Source organism: Triturus cristatus, chromosome 3_1 (assembly GCF_964204655.1).
Source record: "Triturus cristatus chromosome 3_1, aTriCri1.1, whole genome shotgun sequence".
In the NCBI taxonomy this organism is placed as follows: domain Eukaryota; kingdom Metazoa; phylum Chordata; class Amphibia; order Caudata; family Salamandridae; genus Triturus; species Triturus cristatus.
Window position 1 is genome coordinate 628939668 of NC_140583.1, and position 19386 is coordinate 628959053.

General features: G+C 45.3%; 1 protein-coding gene across 3 annotated transcripts in view; it reads right to left on the reverse strand.

Annotated features, from left to right (window-relative positions):
• PIAS1 (protein inhibitor of activated STAT 1) overlaps positions 1-19151 on the reverse strand; it is an 872437-nt gene extending 853286 nt beyond the window's left edge. For 2 of the 3 annotated variants that reach the window (XM_085644594.1, XM_085644595.1), the window contains exon 1: positions 19103-19151. In XM_085644594.1, coding sequence (XP_085500720.1) covers positions 19103-19126 — 24 coding nt within the window. In that variant the 5' untranslated portion in view covers positions 19127-19151. The other variant, XM_085644596.1, reaches the window with a different exon arrangement.
• Between the last annotated feature and the right edge of the window lie 235 nt (positions 19152-19386).

Genomic DNA, 19386 nt, shown 5'->3' on the forward strand with positions numbered 1-19386 from the left:
GCGTGAATGTATCCTTTCATGTGCCACCATAACACAGAACAACATTCATTCTGCGCCTATACCCCTCCGTCGTGCAATTTTGAAGCGGCCTAATTGCTGGAGGCGTACTTTTTTGCAACTTCAAGTGACAGCAATGTATAATTCATTACCACTCACTGGCCATAGCCAATTCTGGGACCTTAAAGAGAGCCCCTTTCACTTGAATCTGGACAGAAGAACGGGTTATCTGAGGATACAAAGGAAATTAAATTAAATGTCTTCCCAGAGCTTATAATAATCCTGCTTATGCAAGTTGCATTAGAACATTGTGTGGTGAATGTACTATGCTGACACTGTTTCTCGTTGCTCAAGTGGGTGTAATTTGTGAATATTTGTATGTTTCCCTCACCTTCATTGCTTGATTTTGCTCGCAAGAAAGTGTCACTCATCACCTCTAAGGTGCAGATTGTGGGACCGCTAATTACGACAGTTTCCCCCCCAAAAAGAACGTTTAGGCCCAGAGTTAGGCTTTGGGAGGGGGGAGTGAGCTTCACTATCGTAGATGTTGTTTCTGTAAAAAGATGGCGCAATTGCAGGGAACATTCTCAGCTGCTAGAATCCACAGGGCAGACCCCAATGTCACATTAAAACTAGACCATTGGTTTTGTCAGTGCCTATGCCAGGAGTACTTTTTGGAATGATTAAGGTTGTTTCGAGATCAGAGAGACCTGGTAGCTTTTATTTTTGCTGCGTGCTGGTTATTAGGGAGCAGGATTTTCTAATATGTGACAGTAAGTGTGCCTGACCGGAGACGTTTTAACTGCTATGTGCGTGCCTGCCTGGCTTAAGCAGTGTTGCAGCTGGCGCGCTGGTGAGCCCATGTGTCTGTGGTGGTAAGTTGACCTTGCCTCCTTTTCTTTTGTTAGTCTTGTTGTTGGTGCATTGCTGTGATGTAAGTCCACCTTGATAGTAAGTTTATTTGTGGAGCGGAAATCCTGTCTTGGGAATTCGGAACAACTGGTGTGTCCTAGTAGTCCAGTGCCGAAATGAAAGTTGTCCCATATGAGAGCAAACTGTTAAAATGGCACAAGCGCACCTGCATCACTGAGGAGCAAATGCAGTATATTTGTGCAAGTAAATTCTGCAGTCTGAAAGTGAGTTTTGGTATGAGGGCTGGGAAACTTCCATAACACTACTAACTAAGAGGAGTGAGCTTGCACAAAGCAACTCTATTATGAGTAGCAGATGTTCAGAAATTAGTTTTTGATTGTTTCGCTGACATAAAGGGCTGCAAATGCACAATTTGGCCCCATTATTTTACTGTTTTTATTGCAGAGACCCCCGGGTGGTTTGAGCTTGCTCACTTGCATTGCCCACTGGCCAACAAATATACTGTAACCTGTCCCCCTAAACAAGCATAGTCTCGCCTTTGGGACCTTGTAAGTATTTATGCAGCACAATATCCTTGGTGCAACAACATCAACTGTCTGATGTCTCAATGATACTTCTGACAATTTGCCATGGTGGAACAACTGTTTGTCTACTTTGGAGACATGACTCACCCCCAGTCAAAGACCTGGGTTGAATCCATCATCGTTCTTTAGCTCACTGTTCGCCACCCCAGTTCAGGACTGGCTATATGCAAATCAGTCTTGACCATACCTCTTTACAATTTGCCATGGTGGAGCAGCGGTTTGTCTACTTTGGAGACACTCACCCCCAGTCACACACCTGGGTTGAATCCATCATCGTTCTTTAGCTCACTGTTCGCCACCCCAGTTCAGGACTGGCTATATGGAAATCATTCTTGACCCTGTGCCTCATGGGAACAGTCCAGCCCGAACTGCCAAGCCAATGGACTCCTGACAAAGGCCCTGGCACCTTTTTTAATACAAATTAAGCACTGCCACAGCTACAGCAATCTAAACGAAACTTTGAGCTACATTCTGCCTCAAAGCTGACGGAGCGCTAATGCAAATACAAGTGGACAGCTCGAAAGTGGACACTTTCCTCCCGAACAGTAGTGCTTTCGCTGAGAGGAAACACAGGACAATGACAATCACATTGACACAGCCTTCCAGGTCCATGAATATGCAAAACTGTCCCTATATTTGAAAGAACAAGCACTTGATCTCTGGCCATAAATACCGATGGCTCAGTCTGTTTCAACCTCGATTGATACAAGTACATTGGTCCTGTTGCACAAAGTTATTTCAAGACAGAATAGCAAGGACAGAAGGCAGCGTTGCATATGAAGAACGCAACCCTTAGCTCAGAGCATCAGCATCTACACTAACAAGTAAGTGCCTGATATGTTGTCATGGATGTTATTTCAGTGACATGTTAAAGTTTATGGGGTATTTTTTGCCATGTATGTTCGCAGAAACGTTCACCACGGCACTTTGATACACACATCTTAGGGAGGTACTGGGTGATAAATTAATAAAATTTGCTGTTATTTTGGTTGGCCAACCTTTTCTTGGGTTGTTGGCGCTGCAAATGTTTTGAAAAAAATTCATATGCGATCAATTTGTGGGTCGAGTGCATTGATGTTAGGTCGAGTACAAAAGTCTACTCACTCGACCTGCAGGTCAAGTAAGATTTTTTAGATTTGTCGAGCCCTGCAATAGGCGGACAATGTGCGTAGAATTGCGCATCTGGTGAGGAAAGCACAGCACTGGAATATACCAGCCTGCCTTCTCTCGCTTGACGCGGAGAAGGCGCTTGATCGGGTGGACTGGGGTTTTCATCGCGCGGTGCTGCAAAAGATCGGACTGGGCCGGAACATGATCTATATGATCATGGCCCCTTATCTATCCCCGCAAGCTAGGGTTCGGGTTAATGGACAACTTACAGACCCTTTCTCCATACATAGAGGTACACGGCAGGGTTGCCCCTTGTCACCTCTGTTTGCCCTGGTGGTAGAGCCCTTAGCAGAGATGATCAGGCAGAATGCGGACATACATGGTATTTCCCTTGGAGGTAGGCAGAACAAGGTAGCTCTCTTCGCAGATGATCTTATCCTCACAATATCGCATCCACATACATCCCTCCCGGCGCTTCACACACTATTACAATCTTTTGAGCAGGCTTCAGGCCTTAAAATGAATCATGGCAAATCTTGGGCTCTGAACCTTACGATCCCGAAGGAGGAGATACCAGTCTTGGAAACGCTTGCCCCTTATCAATGGGCCACGGAGCAGATCAGGTACTTAGGGCTTCAATGGACTCCCACCTTGGGCACATGGACCCAGGTAAATTGGCTAGAATGCAGGAGAACCGTTCTGGAAGACTTATGGGGATGGAAATCCCCAACTCTCTCCTGGTTGGGTAGGCTTAATGCCGTGAAAATGTCGATACTCCCTAAAATCTTATATTTATTTCAATGTCTCCCCACCCCTATCCCGCAGCACCAAATACAGGGCCTCCAGTGAGATCTCACTTGCTTCATCTGGGGCGGACGTAGGCCGCGATTCTCTCATAAGTCCCTCATGTCGCCGCGAGACAGAGGGGGACTAGCGTGCCCTAACCTTTTGGATTATTATTGGGCCTCGCATCTACGCTTTGTCTCGGAGTGGATAGCTATTGAAAGCGAAAAGATCTGGTTCCATATGGACAGGACGGTAACTGGACGCTCCATCTGGGACCTAGCGTGGCACCATTGTACAGCGCGCTAACGCAGTGCCTATATTGCAGTACCTACTAAAACGGTCCTGGATATATGGGACAAGGTAGCAGTGCGTAAGGGACTAACTACCTTCCCCTACCCCCATACTCCCATTGCAGCTAACACACTATTCCCTCCGGCCTTCCATTCACAAACATTCGCCAACTGGCTACAGGGGGGATGCAGAGTGATCGCAGACCTGTATGAGGGGGGGGGGGGGAAACACTTAAGACATTTGCCCAGTGTAGGGAGGACTTGTGTCTCCCACTGAGCATGAGACTACAATATGCACAGCTGCGGCATTGGGTGTCCTCACCCGAGATGCAACAGGCCGCTGTCCGACCATTCACCCCCTTTGAACAGCTGGTCCGTTCCTTCGATGAATCGAAGGGCCTTATTTCTCGGACGTACCAGATCCTATAGCACCCTCCAGTGCTAACTGCACACTCATATCAGCGCCAATGGCAATCAACATCAACTACGGAAATCACACCAACACAGTGGAATCGCCTTTGGCGAGATATCCCTAGGGTCTATCGCAACATCCCGCAGAGGGAAAATGCATATAAAATTATGACGCAATGGTATTATACGCCTACTCGACTGTACAAAATGTTCCCCTGCCGTGTCCCCATTGTGCTGGAGGTGTTCGAATGCTTCTGGAGATTTCATTCATATTTGGTGGGCCTGTCCGCTCTTGATCCTGCTCTGGAAGGAAGTCCTTAGTCATATCAAGGAGGTATTGGGCTTTACCCTGCCTGAGTCTGCAACCACAATCCTTTTGGGCCTTAAACCTACCAACCTAAAAGCACTTACACGTAGCGATTGGACTATAGCACTTCATATGCTTGGGGCGGCTAAACAACTTATAGCGTTGTACTGGGAAAAAAACGGAACCTCCCCCAATAGCCGCTTGGTTCAAGCGCTTATGGCATGTAATAACCATGGAACTTTTTACAGCGCGATTGCAATCACGCGACACCCGCTTTACTGCTGTTTGGCGACCCTTAATCCACTATCTCTGTAAAATAGAACATGCGCGTTATCTACCCTCCAAGCTTGGAATGTTACGACTTTTTGAAGATGCCATACTCCTGTCGGACCCCAATAGGCTAATTGCATAACCAGACCAGCTCTGGGCGACGCTCCCTCCGGCAAGCCTCAAGATATGCACTCTTAACACCATGCCGTGCTGCGCGCATATACCCGTCCGCCCACCTAGCCGCTTTTGTTGCTGTATACTTCTTTTTCTCTTCTCCCCTCTTCTTTCGACCTTTTTCTGTCTATTCACTACTATCCGCTTTAGATAGGCCTCTTGCCCGTGTTTTTACTGTTATTGTTGTTACACCAAAAAGGTCCTGAGACTTCACACAACACTCTAATATTGCTATATATGCTATGTCACGCGGCCAGCCCAACAAGGGGTGTAGGCGACATGCTGTGTTTTAAACTGTCTATTACTGCCTTTACATATTCTTAGAGAGCCTTGGGTGAAACACCACTCTAAATGGGTTGTAGGCTTAACACTGGGTCTATCTGGACCTCTGTTCTACTTTGTTTAAAGAAAATAAAAACAGATTTTAAAAAAAATTTTAAAAAATGCACTTACCTAATTAATCCAAATTAACCTACATGCATTTTCATCCACACAATGCAAACATCAAGAATCACTTATTCTAACAGCTTCATGGTCTACTCACCCACCAAATCAGAAAAAATAATCAAGTCTCTTCACTCGGATACCAAAATATGGGATACCTATCAGCAAATAAAAGTCTCAAGACAAGGTGCCAGCCTTTTTAACATATAGTTCCAAAGTACAATCACCAAAACAGACAAGGGACCTTGTACCCACAACCAAACAATACCATTTACTTCAAAATCCCTTTAGAAAAAGAAAAACAAATGCCACGAGTGGTTTGATACTCTAGCATGATGTGGTTTGACACTAACGTGATGCTGGAAGCGACGTGGCAGAAAAGTGCTGGCTTGACACTCGTGTCTGTTCTTTTTGTATGGCCATTTCTGACTAAGGAAAAAAAGGGAAATACATTTTTATTGTTGCCTGAAAATTGCTGGAGGCCCGGAACGCAGCAGTAGGTGCTTTAAAACCCATAATATACTTGCTAACACGGCGTCCAGACAAGCTATGGGAACTTGTGTGTGAGGGGCAGAGAGTGTACTTGCACCATATTATGGGGTATGAGAGCAGAAGTCCACTGCTGGGCACCTAGTAGACCAATACCTGGGGGCAGAACAGCGGAATGGTGAGGGACAGTTAGGAAACGCTAAAGAAACGGGAAAATGTAATCTGAGAAATGTTATTTAGAAATGCCAAGGAAATGGTAGAAACCAAGAAAGTCTGTACAGAAAAGGGAAAGGCAGTTGGAAACCAAAATGGAAATGTGCACGTTTCTCTTTGAAACAAGTATTGGCTGCGCGAGCGGCTGAGAGACGCGATATGTGGTGGGGGAGAAGCCAGAGTTATGCGCGCGCAAAAAGGAAATAAAAAAACACGCAGGCTGGCGAGTGGCGTGAGCGCACCGTGAGGAAAGCCATATGGCACCTCTGCTAGTCATTGTGCGCGTAACCACACGCTCTGCGCCAGCCATAAGCGTGTGGTAGGACTTTTAAAAGCCCACACACTAAATGTCTCGCAGAGCAGTGCATGCGCTGGCTCAGCGAGACTTAAAAAGGAGGGATCATCCACAATTTGGCCCATACACATTCGCAATGAGTACCTGCCTATGAAACGGTGTTCCCAATGCCAGCACATACCGTCCCTCCGTATCGCTGACTACTTTCTGGGTTTTCCATGGGGTGCCCCTCTTAATTAACGTCGCCACACCACGGGAGTAGTTGGAGTAGCATGAGGTGAATACGTCACTCCATCTGTTAGATCGCAGCCTGTTACAAGTAGTTGCTGTAAGGTGTGTCTCCTGGAGGAGACATATCGCAGCCGAATGTCTCAATAGATGGGACTGTATTAGACGTGTCTTTCTATGGTCATTTAGACCGCCAGACTCTCTTCCCTTGCTCACGGGCTCTCCCCACTTTTCCTCCCCTCACTCTCCCAGAATCTCTGCTCCATACGTAAACGAGCCAGGACATCCTACATTTTCTCACTAGCTCCTCCTTTTCTCATTGCTTTCCCTATCTTCTCAACCTCCGCTCTCTTCATACTTTTCCCCGTCTCCACCTTTTGCCTTTTTCATTTGTTTCCCGCCACTCTGTCCCCCTTTACATCTCCTGTTCATCACTCTTCTGAACCCTTCTTCTCCCTGGTCCCGTTTCTACTTTGTACTTTCTACGCCCCCATTTTTCCCTCACTTCACCATCTTCTCTGACCCTCATCTTCTCCTCTTTCCCTTTCCTATTTTTAGATCTGCATTGTCCTTTTCCATCACTCACTCCCTTACGTTGTCGCCCACTTCTCTTCCACTTTATATGTCTACCCTCTTCTGACCGCTCCTTTCGTCACACCTTTCTTCCCCTTTATATCCCATCTCTTTATCCCGCCCGTCTTTCATATTCTGCCATATTTTTCCTTTTTTACATTACCTTCCCGTGCTCCCATCATGCTCCCTTCATAAATTCCTTATTGTCTTGCATACTCTCCAGCCCCCTCTGCCCTTACCAATCTCACCTCTCATCTGTCGCACCACGCCATGACACTTCTCTCCCACCTACTCCATCTTCAATGACGTCACTTCATTTCAAGAACCTTTGATGTTCCTAAACACACCTTGCCCTCAGCCCACTCCCTCACCCAACCCCCCCTCGCTCACTCTCTCCACTCTTACTTCACTTCCTGTCACTCTCTCCCTCCTGCTCCTTCTCGCCTTCCTCTGACTCTCCATTCGTCTTGTTCTCTGCCTGCCCGCCATCTCTTCAACAGTCAACGCCTTCTCTTTCTCCCCCCCCTCTCTCGCTCTTGAACCCCCAGCCCTTCTCACTCACACAGATATCTAAGCCTCAGAAATCTATTTCTGGGGAACCTTGGTAAATTGTAATTGCATTTATATAACACTTACTACCCCTGACGTGGTGCTGAAGCGCTTTACCCGGGGCATCATGCTGCTACCGAACCCAAGGTTAGTGGCTAGTCATGTTATTGGGGTTAGTTTAGTGACTCAAGCAACTATTCCATGCATTCACTAGAATTTCCTTGGGGTAGATGAAATAAATTGCAGTTGGGTGTTAACATTAGTGGGATGGGGGAGTGGTTGAGGTATGTGAGTTGATGCAGATGTTAATTGGGATTCTTCATGCTGATGTTTGGTGGGATTAATAAAATACAGATGAATGCAGATATTCTGAACACTTTCCATGTTACAAGCAATAGGTAGTTCTCGGGCACAGCCTCCTTGTCCTGGCCTCATCGCAGCCCAGGGCCCTTTGTGCAGCAAACCACTCACTGGTGTTGTTTGAAGACCTAAACCTTTCCATCAAATAGAAAACAAGCATTGGTATAGCCAATAGGTCTCGCCTTTGGGACCTTATAAGTGTTTAGCCATGCAACAGTTGATGTTGTTGCACCAAGGATATTGTGCTGCATAACTAAATACTTGTAAGATCCCAAAAGTGAGACCTACTGGCTATGCCAATGCTTGTTAAAAATTGGCACGATAATGCTAGTTGACCATGTATTTGGTATTGATGAAACAGTTAAATTGTTAAAAACATTCAATAAATAAAAAAATTAAAAAAAAAAAAAAAAGAAGGAGGCGCCCAGAATTCAGGCTGATTTTTTAGAAGATCAATGGGCAGACCATCCGGCCCTGGGGCTTTGTTACCCATGATCTGTTGGATTGCGTCCTCCACTTCAGACAGAGTTTTCGCAACCCTGGTAACGGCTAAATGCTCATCAGAGGCCCTATTTTGAACTGGAGCTGAATAGATCTTAGAAAAATGGGCCGCCCATGTCTCACTGGAGATATTACAGCTAACCGAGGACAGGGGATGTCCTATGGACGTCATATAGTTAACAGCCGACCAGAAGCCGCTCCCATTGTTTAGCGTAACGGCACATACAAGATTGTCCCAGCGTTCTTTAATTATTTCCTCCTTTCTTAACGTGATGACTGCTTTACAGCCTGGTCTATACAATTTAATAACAGACGTGATCTTTGGGGTATTTCGCAAGTGCCCTACGAAGATCTGTCTTCTGCAGAGCAATCGTGTATAGCTGTACGAGTTCCACAACATATCTTTGCATTGAAATCTCCCCCCAAGCAGATCCCTGCAAAACTCTTTGGATTCTGTATAGTAGAAATGAATTTAAACAAATTGGTAAAATTCACATTTGGTGTATTTTGAAAAGCATGGTTAAAAAAAATATATTAAACAAATAGAAACCCCTCTTTTATATAAATAATGGCCTGAAATGTATCATTGTTAGTGTCAAAGACCCTTACACTTCTACCTGCAGAGATGTTTAACCAAACGGAAAGGCCACCTGAGGGGCGTCCCAAGTTTGGGATAGGGACAACAATATTAAAGCACTCAAATCCCTCTAAAAACAAGTCACGTGTAGCCCATGTCTCCTGAAACATACAAATGTCCTGTTTTTGGACTAGTTCTAACCAGACTGGTAAATGTAGTTTGATTCCAGGCCAGCCACATTCCAACTTAGTATTTTTAAATTGAGATCAGCCACGGACTTTATTGAAATACACGGTCTGCGGGTTAGTGGCTCAGCTGATAAAGAGATTGGCTCAAATAATACTGCGGGGGAGTGGGGTTAGTCAATCCTGACTATCTAGATCAGACAATGGCAGGAACCTGTTATGCATAGAAAGGGGAGGAGCACCAAGATGTTGAGCCCCCAAGGGTGGTTTATAGAAATAGCCCCAGGGGCAAAGCCCAGATGTGTTTTGGGAGTTGATCTCCTGAGCCATTACTATTGATTTGACCAAAGACGGATTACGAAAGTTGATGACTATACAGTCTCCCTCTATGTTCTTTGCGGACTGTCCCACCCAGCCAACTCTACGGGTCATAATGATGTTATTGATAAATGACACCTAAAACCCTTTGTGTTTAGACAGCCAATCAACACTTTTATTGCGTAATTGCTCCCAAGTTTCAACTTGGTTTGTTTTAGGAGGCGGTACGCCTGCCGAGACCACAATATAGGGACAGGCTGCCGGTGGCAGGTTCAATACCTCCCTACTACACTTTGGATTTAGGGTGCCCACGGGGTCTAAACCACCCTCAAATGGTTTTACGCCCCCAGAATTAACACTGACCCAAACACTAGCAGAAGTACTAGGAAAATTAAAAGGCAAATACGAGTTTTTAGCTGGCAGACTATCAACACCACCTTTATCAGAAGTTTTAATTTGCCTCCTGCAGGACTCCGATACAAAACATTCCTTAACTTTATCACAAATACCACAAGAACTGGTAGGTGGCATGGACAATGGAGCACTATTCAAGATAACTGCGTTAGTAGTAAGTGCATTATTCTTTCGGGCATTCAAGTCTGCCCTCCCAAGCTTAACAGGTGACATGGGTTTGGTCTGAGAACTTAAATTGGCACCAATTTTGTCTAAATGATCCAATTGTTTCTTGTGAGTGGCAAGATTGTTTTCCAATAGGTCTTTCACACCTCCATACACAGTGTCTGCTACAAGATTAATGAAAGAGTCCCCTTGATTACAGCACTCTGAAGAGGGAGAGCTTGTATCAGTCTGGGTGCAGACAGAGCGACCAAGCTCCTTATTAGGAATGTGTACAGGAACTTCAGGAGTCTTAGGCGACGACGAAGAGGCATGTATCCACAAGCTCAATGCAGTGAGAGTAGACCTTGGGCGAGTAGGTGGTTTCCTCTCAGCACTGATAGGTTTTGTGGGTTCTCTCTTTCGTTTTGCTCCAGGAGCTACCTCAGGGCCTGCAGGGATTGTTGAGTGGACCGGGTTTATTGAAGGTACTACAATATTTACACCATCGCTTAACTCAACAACGGAGGCCTCAGTATTAATGTCGGGACCATTAGACGAAGAGACATTTGAATTATTGCCCATCAAATTGCAAGGGTGGGGAAAGAGTAATGCAGGCAGCCCCGATCAATGGACCAGACAAGGGAGTCCCGATTAAAGGAAGAGGCGCCTCTCAGTTAATTCGATCTTGTTGGCCAAGATGTTAACAGCTCTTTCCAACATACTGTCAATACTTGATGTGACCGGTCACTGTTGGGGTAACCCCCCTACACTTTCCCATGTTAGATGCATAAGGAAGAGAAACTAAAGTGTGACGCACTCACCTCGCTGGGGGTAAGTAATTGACAGGTGTCAGAGGGGTGGCCCAGCCCAGTCTCCTCCGGTTGCTGACAGGCACAGACGGGCCTGCCCTTGGCCCGGGCACGCCTGTGCGCGTCCCGCGCTGCGGGAGCACCTACAGGAATTTGAAGGCACCTCCCGACGCGAAACAAACGTTGGCGGCTGCGCGACAGCACTGGGAGCCGTAGGGCACGCTGGGGAGTGTGGTCCTACACTCACCCAGCTCCGTGTCCCTTCCTCGTTCTTTGGCCCCCAGCAAGGGGCAAGACAAAAGGTGGTCAGCAACAGGGCGTCCCGCACTGCGGAAGCCCCTGCAGAAATTTGAAGGCACCTCCCGGCACGAAAAACTTTGGCAGCTGCGCAACAGCGCTGGGAGCCGCAGGGCACGCTGGGGAGTGCGGTCCTACACTCACTCAACTCCCAGTCTGCTCAGTGTCCCTTCCTCGTTCTTTGGCCTCCAGCAAGGGGCAAGACAAACGGTTGTCAGCAAGCAGCAACACCTCCATCCACAGCAGCATTTGCCAACACCAGGTGGTGGATATGAGGCATGGTAGATATCACAGTACAAGCCAAGCCTACTGGCGCCTCGGATGTTACAGGCATTAATGAGAGTAGGTACCCTGCTTCTGTTTCACAGCCACTCTTCAAAGATCACGTTGCTGTTATAACAGGGCTGTGACCTTAACCAGACTCCACTCCACAACTCATCCACAACCTATGTGGTGGAGCAATCCACAGGTGGGCTCTGCTTTGAAATTCCTCTCATGCTGGAAGCCAAAGTTCCCTTGTTCTCAATGCTAAATTAGGAGCCAACTTCACAGATTGTACACTTTGTGTGAATTTTGGTTTGTAGTCAAGAACTGGATGACAATGAAAGTATGAATGAGGGACCAACCAGAAGTTACAATGAGGACAGCAACTTGGATCTCTTTGCCCAACCACCACTAACACTGCCATGGAAAGGTATGGGGTTTCTGGATATCACAGGTGGAGATGGCAGGAAATAAACTATCAAGGACATACATAACAGTATGCCTCAACATTGTTGTACATTAGCAGACTTAGAAAAAGGAATTTGCAGATGGCACCAATGGACGGCTCAAATTGTTGACTTGAACTAATAAACTGTGCGTTCTTGAAATAGGTGTCATTGGTTGCTCAAATATCTAATCAAACAGCCTCAGCTCACTGCTGACTCTGCAGTGTACGCAATGCTAAAATATTTATGTGCATCAAGAACACAAAACTGATTTTACAAACGATAACAGCAAATGTTTATCTTGTACAGATCCAGTTAGTGAAGGACGGTTATGAAAAAGCACAAAAAAAGCCATGTTAGAAAACGGTCACGGAGATTCAGAAGCACCATTAACATACCCACAAAAGGGAACTAAAGCTAGGTATTGTAGATGCCACAAAAACTGCTTCCCAGCTTAATCCTCAAAGAGGATGTGCTCACTGTTGTGCCCAATAATAAGATACATCAAGGTTAAATAAGAAAATCGTCACCCTGTTCCCCTAATTTCAACACAATGTCCTGGAGCACCGTCTGAATGCTCATTTCTGATTTTAATGTTTTACATGGGAACGCCAGCAAAAAAAGTCCAATGAAATAAATACATACATTGCTTAGACACGGTACTTGGGATAGCATCACTTAACGTTACAGACCCTCTGTTACAGTAACGTCTGCCCGCCTAAATATCTCAGTAATCGCTGAACAGCTCATCTCAAACACTGGCCTCAGGTGCTTGTCCGTATACTTGACGCAATGTCTGCTAACGGACTGCACAAGAGTTTACGAAATTAAGCCCGCTGACCAATGTTGTCTTGAATAAATTACGCTTTTGGGGGCTGCCTATAAAACACTGACCTTTGGGTGTCAAAACCTCCCAACTGTGACAATCAGGAGGCTAATGAATAAGGTACAAATAAAAGAGAAGTATGGATGTGCTACTCTCTCAATGCATGGATGTATGAAAGTGAAGCTAAACTTCACCCCCCCCCTCACCAGACTCTACATACACCTGCAGCCACGCATGCTCCAGTCTACAACAAAGCGGAAAGAGCTGAGCTCAACGAAGCCACAAACACCACTATGGGCATATACAACTGTCGTTATTTGACAGTATAATTACCAATGATCATTATCCTCCTACGTCGAAATAATAACCGATAATTCCCTTGTAACCCGATTCGCGAAACTAAATCCACGATGCGTTCACCACTGAACGACGAGTGCATGAACACTCAAGAATGACCCAGCTGAGCAAGGCAGCAAACACAATAGGTCCATGGACAGAAAGAAATACGATATGTATGAAACATGCACTGCAAAGAGGGCATGGAGCAACGCACCAAACCACGACAATCATATGACTGCCAATGAGGACGTTATCGATAACAAAAAAGTGGACCCTAGCACATTAGGCGCGCTTTAGCAGGGCCAATCTGAAGAACGAAAATACGCAGCTACTTATCTGTAATTTTTACAAACTGCTACCACGATAAAAAAGACTCACTGCTAAGAGCACTGGATTTTTTTTCTTCCAGGTCGGTAATTTAGCCCTACGGTTGGCTCACCTGTGCTGGGTTTTACTAGTAACGAGGATTTTAAATTCCGCTTTATGCTGAAATCGAGGGGCTATAAACTCTGATCATCAACAAAGGTGAATACCTCGACAGCGAGAATGGAAGATGGGCCACGGATCTTTTAAATGAGTAATTTATTTGCATCATGCCTGAACACGACAAATGCCTAATAAAAGCATCTCAAACTAATACTATATAAACATACGTGAAAACCAAAAACGCAGACAGGCTTCAGTCAATTGCACACAAACAGAAAAAAAGACGTAGCCGCGGGCAAGAAGCCCGCTGCCAGAAAGGGGGGTGGTGTACAGTTCCTCAAGGGAAAAGTGCTTCTCCCCAGTCAATAGTTATAAATAAAAAAAAGTGGGAGCAGGAAGACTCTAGTGACAGAAAGATTATACGTGGCTAGAGATACCAGACTTCTGCTCACCAACTTTCCTTACAAAGGGGGAAGCAATGCACATGGTGATGTTTAGATATAGTAACCGAGGAGAGGAAATCGAGAGTGGCTAAACGACTCCCGTCTGCGTTACACGAGCAGTCTAATGCATATCATGGAGCTGAAGAAATAAGGTCTAGAGACCGTGTGGGAGGAAGCAGAGCCAGCCCATGAGGCCCCGCTGCTGACCTATCAGCTGTGGAGGGGGAGGGAAGGAGAGCAAAAGATTAACCTCTTCCAGCCTGATATACTCCAGGGACATAGAACGACGGATGGGAGGGTTTCGATCACTGATGTCAATAATATCCAGATACAATTAGAAACGTTAGACATGTACGCGTTTACACCATCACCCCCCTCCCCCGACAGGTAAAACGGAGTCCACATCATCACACGTTGACAGCTTTCTGTCGTATAAAAGACAAAGCGCCTAATACCCTCCCAAAATACGTATTTATCCTAGGACCCCTCAGCAAGGTGCTGCAAATATCCGGAGTGCATCAGTGGACGACCACACAGCTGGATCTTAGTCCTCCCAATTCGCAGACATGAGTACCACCTGTGCAAAAAAAAATAAAAAAAAAAATACATCCACGGGTACCCTAGGAGAAGTTTTACCCACATGTAACATTATTGTACGAGCCTGGCATGAATACTGAAATCCAATAGCAATGCATTTCAACCTAGGCTCAAATTACATTACACCACAGTACGGACCCAATATCAGTTATGCCTTTGCTACGAATGGTACATTTGCAACAATATTTCATTTGGAGGCCTAATTTCTGAAGAGCTTAAAAGACGGTTAGCACAAGCCCAAGTGTAGCTTGACTCCCTAGGACAACGGCCGAGAACAAAGAACTTGGGACACTGCAGCAAGGTGGTACGACTATCCCGACTGCATCAAAGGAGTGCACCACAGCTGGATCTCTGTCCTCCCAGTTCGCTGACACGAGTGCCACCTCCGCCAGAAATTCTCACATAGACATTACAAAAGCGATGCACTGAAATGCTACAATTAATAAACAATTGATAATTAATAGTAAGGATGCATTCTATACCTATTTTCTATCGCCTCTGCCACTACAGTTAGTTAGCTGGTATAGTTAACGGTATATCAGCCTTGAACCCTCATTTCAGACCATTACTTTTGAGTGGACTTGCCTTAAATTACTTTTGAGTGGACTTGCCTTAAATGCCCCTGGAGCAACAAGTGAGGCCCAAGATGACGGAGGAAGAAACGGGCATATGGTTGTTTGTGTTTTAGTTCATCTGGGACACAGCCTAACATTTGGATTTATTTTGATTGGGTCGCTATTTGAACAGGTCCAATTTAGACTAAACTGTTACCTTTGATACGAGGTTAACACGGATTACATTTTGTTTCTGACAAAAAAAATTTTTTTAAAATGGAATGTCGCAGATGAAATGAAAAAGTCTATAAAGCATTATCATTTCCAACATCTAAAGGAGGGCAATTTTTGAAAAATGTAGTGTCTCAGTCAGCACCATAACCATAGAGGCAACACCATGAATATTAATTTAGCTAAGCAAATTCGCCTACAATAATACCAATGGGGGGACTAAAGAAATGGGGCCTGCCTCTGCCTAATCAATGACAGTCTCAACATGGGCAGCATCTTTGCTTGCAAAATGAGTTGGGGCAAAGTACTAGATCCCAGTCTGAATATCAGACGGCAGCAAATGCGTTTATGAGGAATTAATCAAATACAAAAGCAAGTACCCGGGTTGCTCTTCTGTCAATACAATGTATTTGTGAAAACGAATGAAGGAAGTAAACACCTATCATGCAAGAGGTCGGACTGTGCACAGAAAACGCAAGAGGGGGTCAAAACTTCACCAACACAGGGGCATATCAGCAACAACCGGCGATAATTATCGCGAAGCGCACTTAGCGCTAGGATAATTATCGCCGGCTAGCGTGGATTTTTATCGCTGAGATAGCGTGCTATTAGCAACGCTTATCTCAAAAGCGATAAAAATCCCAGCGCTAACTGCCTAACGTGAGATTATCGCTGGAAACCCAGTGATAATCTCACATAGTGTGGCGTTAGCTTGCTGATAGGGACTCACAAACGTAGCCATGATATCCACCTTCCATAGGATATCATGGCTAAGTCAGTCCTGAAGCAGGCATAACAAAAGTAGCGAGAACAGAGGTTATCGCTACTTTTCCTGCCGCTATGCTTCATAGCGTGGGGCTTGATGATAGGAAAAATGTCGCTAAGCGACATTTCTCCTGTCATGTTATCAGGAACGCCCACTTTGCATCTCATTAGAGATGCAAAGCTGGGCATTAGGAATCCAGACGCTAAAGCAAGGTTTCACGCGTTAGCGTGGCCTTGCTAATTAGGCGATGAAATTATCGGCCGCAAATGCGGCGATAATTTTTTATCGCCAGCTTGTAAATATGCCCCTAAATCTTTTCCAAGAGAAGTGGTGTAGGGCCTGGCTTAAAACTAAAATGATGTGCTTCACAAAGCATGCACTAAACCAGCGTTTGGTTGCCACTAAGTTTTCTGTTATTGAATACAGACATAACAACGGCGGACCCATGCCTAAAAGAGGCCAGCCATATTGCCTTTGCCAATGCTGGTTAGCAATATCAAATAAATAAAAATTATTTTGTTGTATATAATTAGGATTGACAAGATTTCAATTCTGAAAATATGAGTCTGTGACTAACATTATTAAGGTCTGTGGAAGGTGTTGCAGTCTCAATCACTCCCATTCAAAGTGCTTTCCTCTGCAGCCTCTCATTCTATTAGACACTTACACCCTTTTCTCCCATTACTGTGAAATCCTTTCTGCACAACTCACACGTAACATGTCTCATTTTGCACGCATTTCCTTTCATATCCTCCACTTAACCTATATCTCCTCCTACTGCGTTTTCTTTGGCGCTGTCAAAATTTAGACAGCTGTGTACCTCCTTAGGACTCATCAAATCACAAGGAGGACTGGTAGGTATGTGGCTACTGGACTGTGCACTCTGCAGAGAGGCCAAGGATTGGATGTGCATGTATTCTTAATACTTTCATGAACCTTCACAGACACTATGAGAAACTCAAACTTCCTTCAATCTGAGCTTCAGAACTCTCAAGAGTGCACAGCCACCTACCCAAAACCTTAAAAAAAAAAAACTCACTGGGCACCCATAAGCAATTAAATTCAAGTCATATTGGTTGACAAGAAAAAAACTTCATAAACAATATCTGGAAAAAGCAAAAACTCTTAGTTTACACAAGATGAGGTTAAACGTGTGAAATTGAGGCAGGGGTTATTGTTGAGAAACTGATCACCGTTTTAATCAGTTGAAGTGAAGGACACGAATATATGACCCGAAAAGGATAGGTCAGAGACTCGGCAGAGGCAGCCCCTCTTAAAGCCCTAGCAAAATGTATGCGACTCGATTATAAATTATTAAATAGAAAGAAGCATATGGCTATACACTCCCAGACACAACTAGAAGGGTCGGTCTGAACGGTCAGCGAAACGGTCCGACTGAAACCAGAGAGATACTGAAATGTTAGAAATATTACCCATAGCATTTCTGAAACCACCATCCAAAACGACGTTTATGCAGCCATGGGAAACCATTTAATACATTCTACAATGTCAAATCCCAAACTACAGAGATCTGTCACAACAAGAACGCCGCAGGTCAAGGTAGAACTCAAAACGATCGTCGCACCTTTCCTCTGAGATGAAGAATTAGCAGTCAATATGACTGAATCACTAAACCTCCACAAGGAATTAGCTTCGATAACAAGGAGCCAGCACATCCGATGCTCTGCGTCAAAAAGTAAAATCAGCGCCTGAAATAACTGCGCATAGGGAGTGTAATCTCTAACTCCCCCGACGTCATCTTATACAAAAAAAGAGATTGAAGTACTTGCATCTCTGCAACCGTAAAGATACCAACTTCAATAGTGTCCTGTCCGCAACTAACCCCGTAAGCGATCGACCTTTATAATAACAGAGAGCGAAGGGAAGGCTCGCAATATTAACACACAGAAAGCAGTCCCACGTCTCACTTTGCAAGAACGTATGTGTCGCGACAGTCCCTGAGTAACACAGGTCTCGCTTACACAACATCCAATATGAGAACTTAATAACAATGTGCAATAAGCGAGAACGACGTGGTAGCATAATTGAACGCACAATTGACATGTCCAGCTATAATAACATTGCACCCTAGCAATAAATCATTGGGACCACCCCTGACGAAACATGAGCTCCAAATACAGTGAAAAGGAAAGCTTCACTGACCCAAAGAGTGATGCTCTTCCATAACAAGACCAGATCCACTTCTATACCACCCTTTTCCTTGAGCACTCACTATGGCAGAGTTGGTGACAGAAGTAAAATTGGCAAATTACCGTCATTGAGAAGCCCGCTACACCAGTAACAATAACTTAAGAGGGAAATGTACTGCTATCACATTAGAAAATCCACCGGAGGACAGCACCTTTCACAACACAGCCGCTCGTCAAGCGCGTCTGCGCCCCACTTAAGGGCAGTAAGCGCTGTATAAATAATGCCATACAATAGTATTGTATGATAAATACATTTAGGTAGCGCATCATACCTTCAAACTAACAACTAGACGCATATGTGGCACCCATAAACTTTAATAATAACAGTGTGAAAATACAACTCCTGTTCAGCTCAGGGATTAGTCTTAAACAGCAACAATACCAATAATGTGGCACATTTGTACACCCCTCGGAGAGACTAGCTTCCATAGCAAAGTAGGACGGTCAGTCCTTAACCCACTCTTCAACTGCGATTGCCCATCAGTGTTTGACGAAAAGGGTTAGAAAGACGGTGGCTGTTATACGTGGCCGTTGTTCACATAACTGCTCAGGACGAAAGGCAGCTTATACCTTTGTACACTTCAGAGAGGGTCTTTCACTCCCCATGCGCATCTATGGGCACAGTGTGAACATCCCCATCTCTGCCCACCTCGCTGCCCATCAAGCGCAAACCTTTATGGGGTGGCCAGACCACGGTTAACCCAGCTTTAAGGAACATGTGCTGCCCCCCACCCTGGCTCTCCAATCCCTTCCCGGTTGCGAAGACTACGGCCCCCGCCGGTGAATTCCTGCTGCGCTTTACCTTCAGTTCCGCACTGTCCGCCATCTTGTCCCTTTTTGCGCACGCGCAATGAACCCGCCGGGGACGTGGCTCTGTAGCGTCACCTGACGTCACCACGGTGGGTTTGAAAATAAGGCGCAAAAGGATAGTTTGGTACGATAGTAGTTCAGGTTCTTCCATCTCAGAGGACAAGATTACACAGAAGAGAGCGAAAAGGACTACTCTTTACGCATGGCACCCGACCAGTGTGAGAGCGCAAGTACAGAATTAGCAGCAGCACTGGGGAAATACAGCTGTGCGAATGT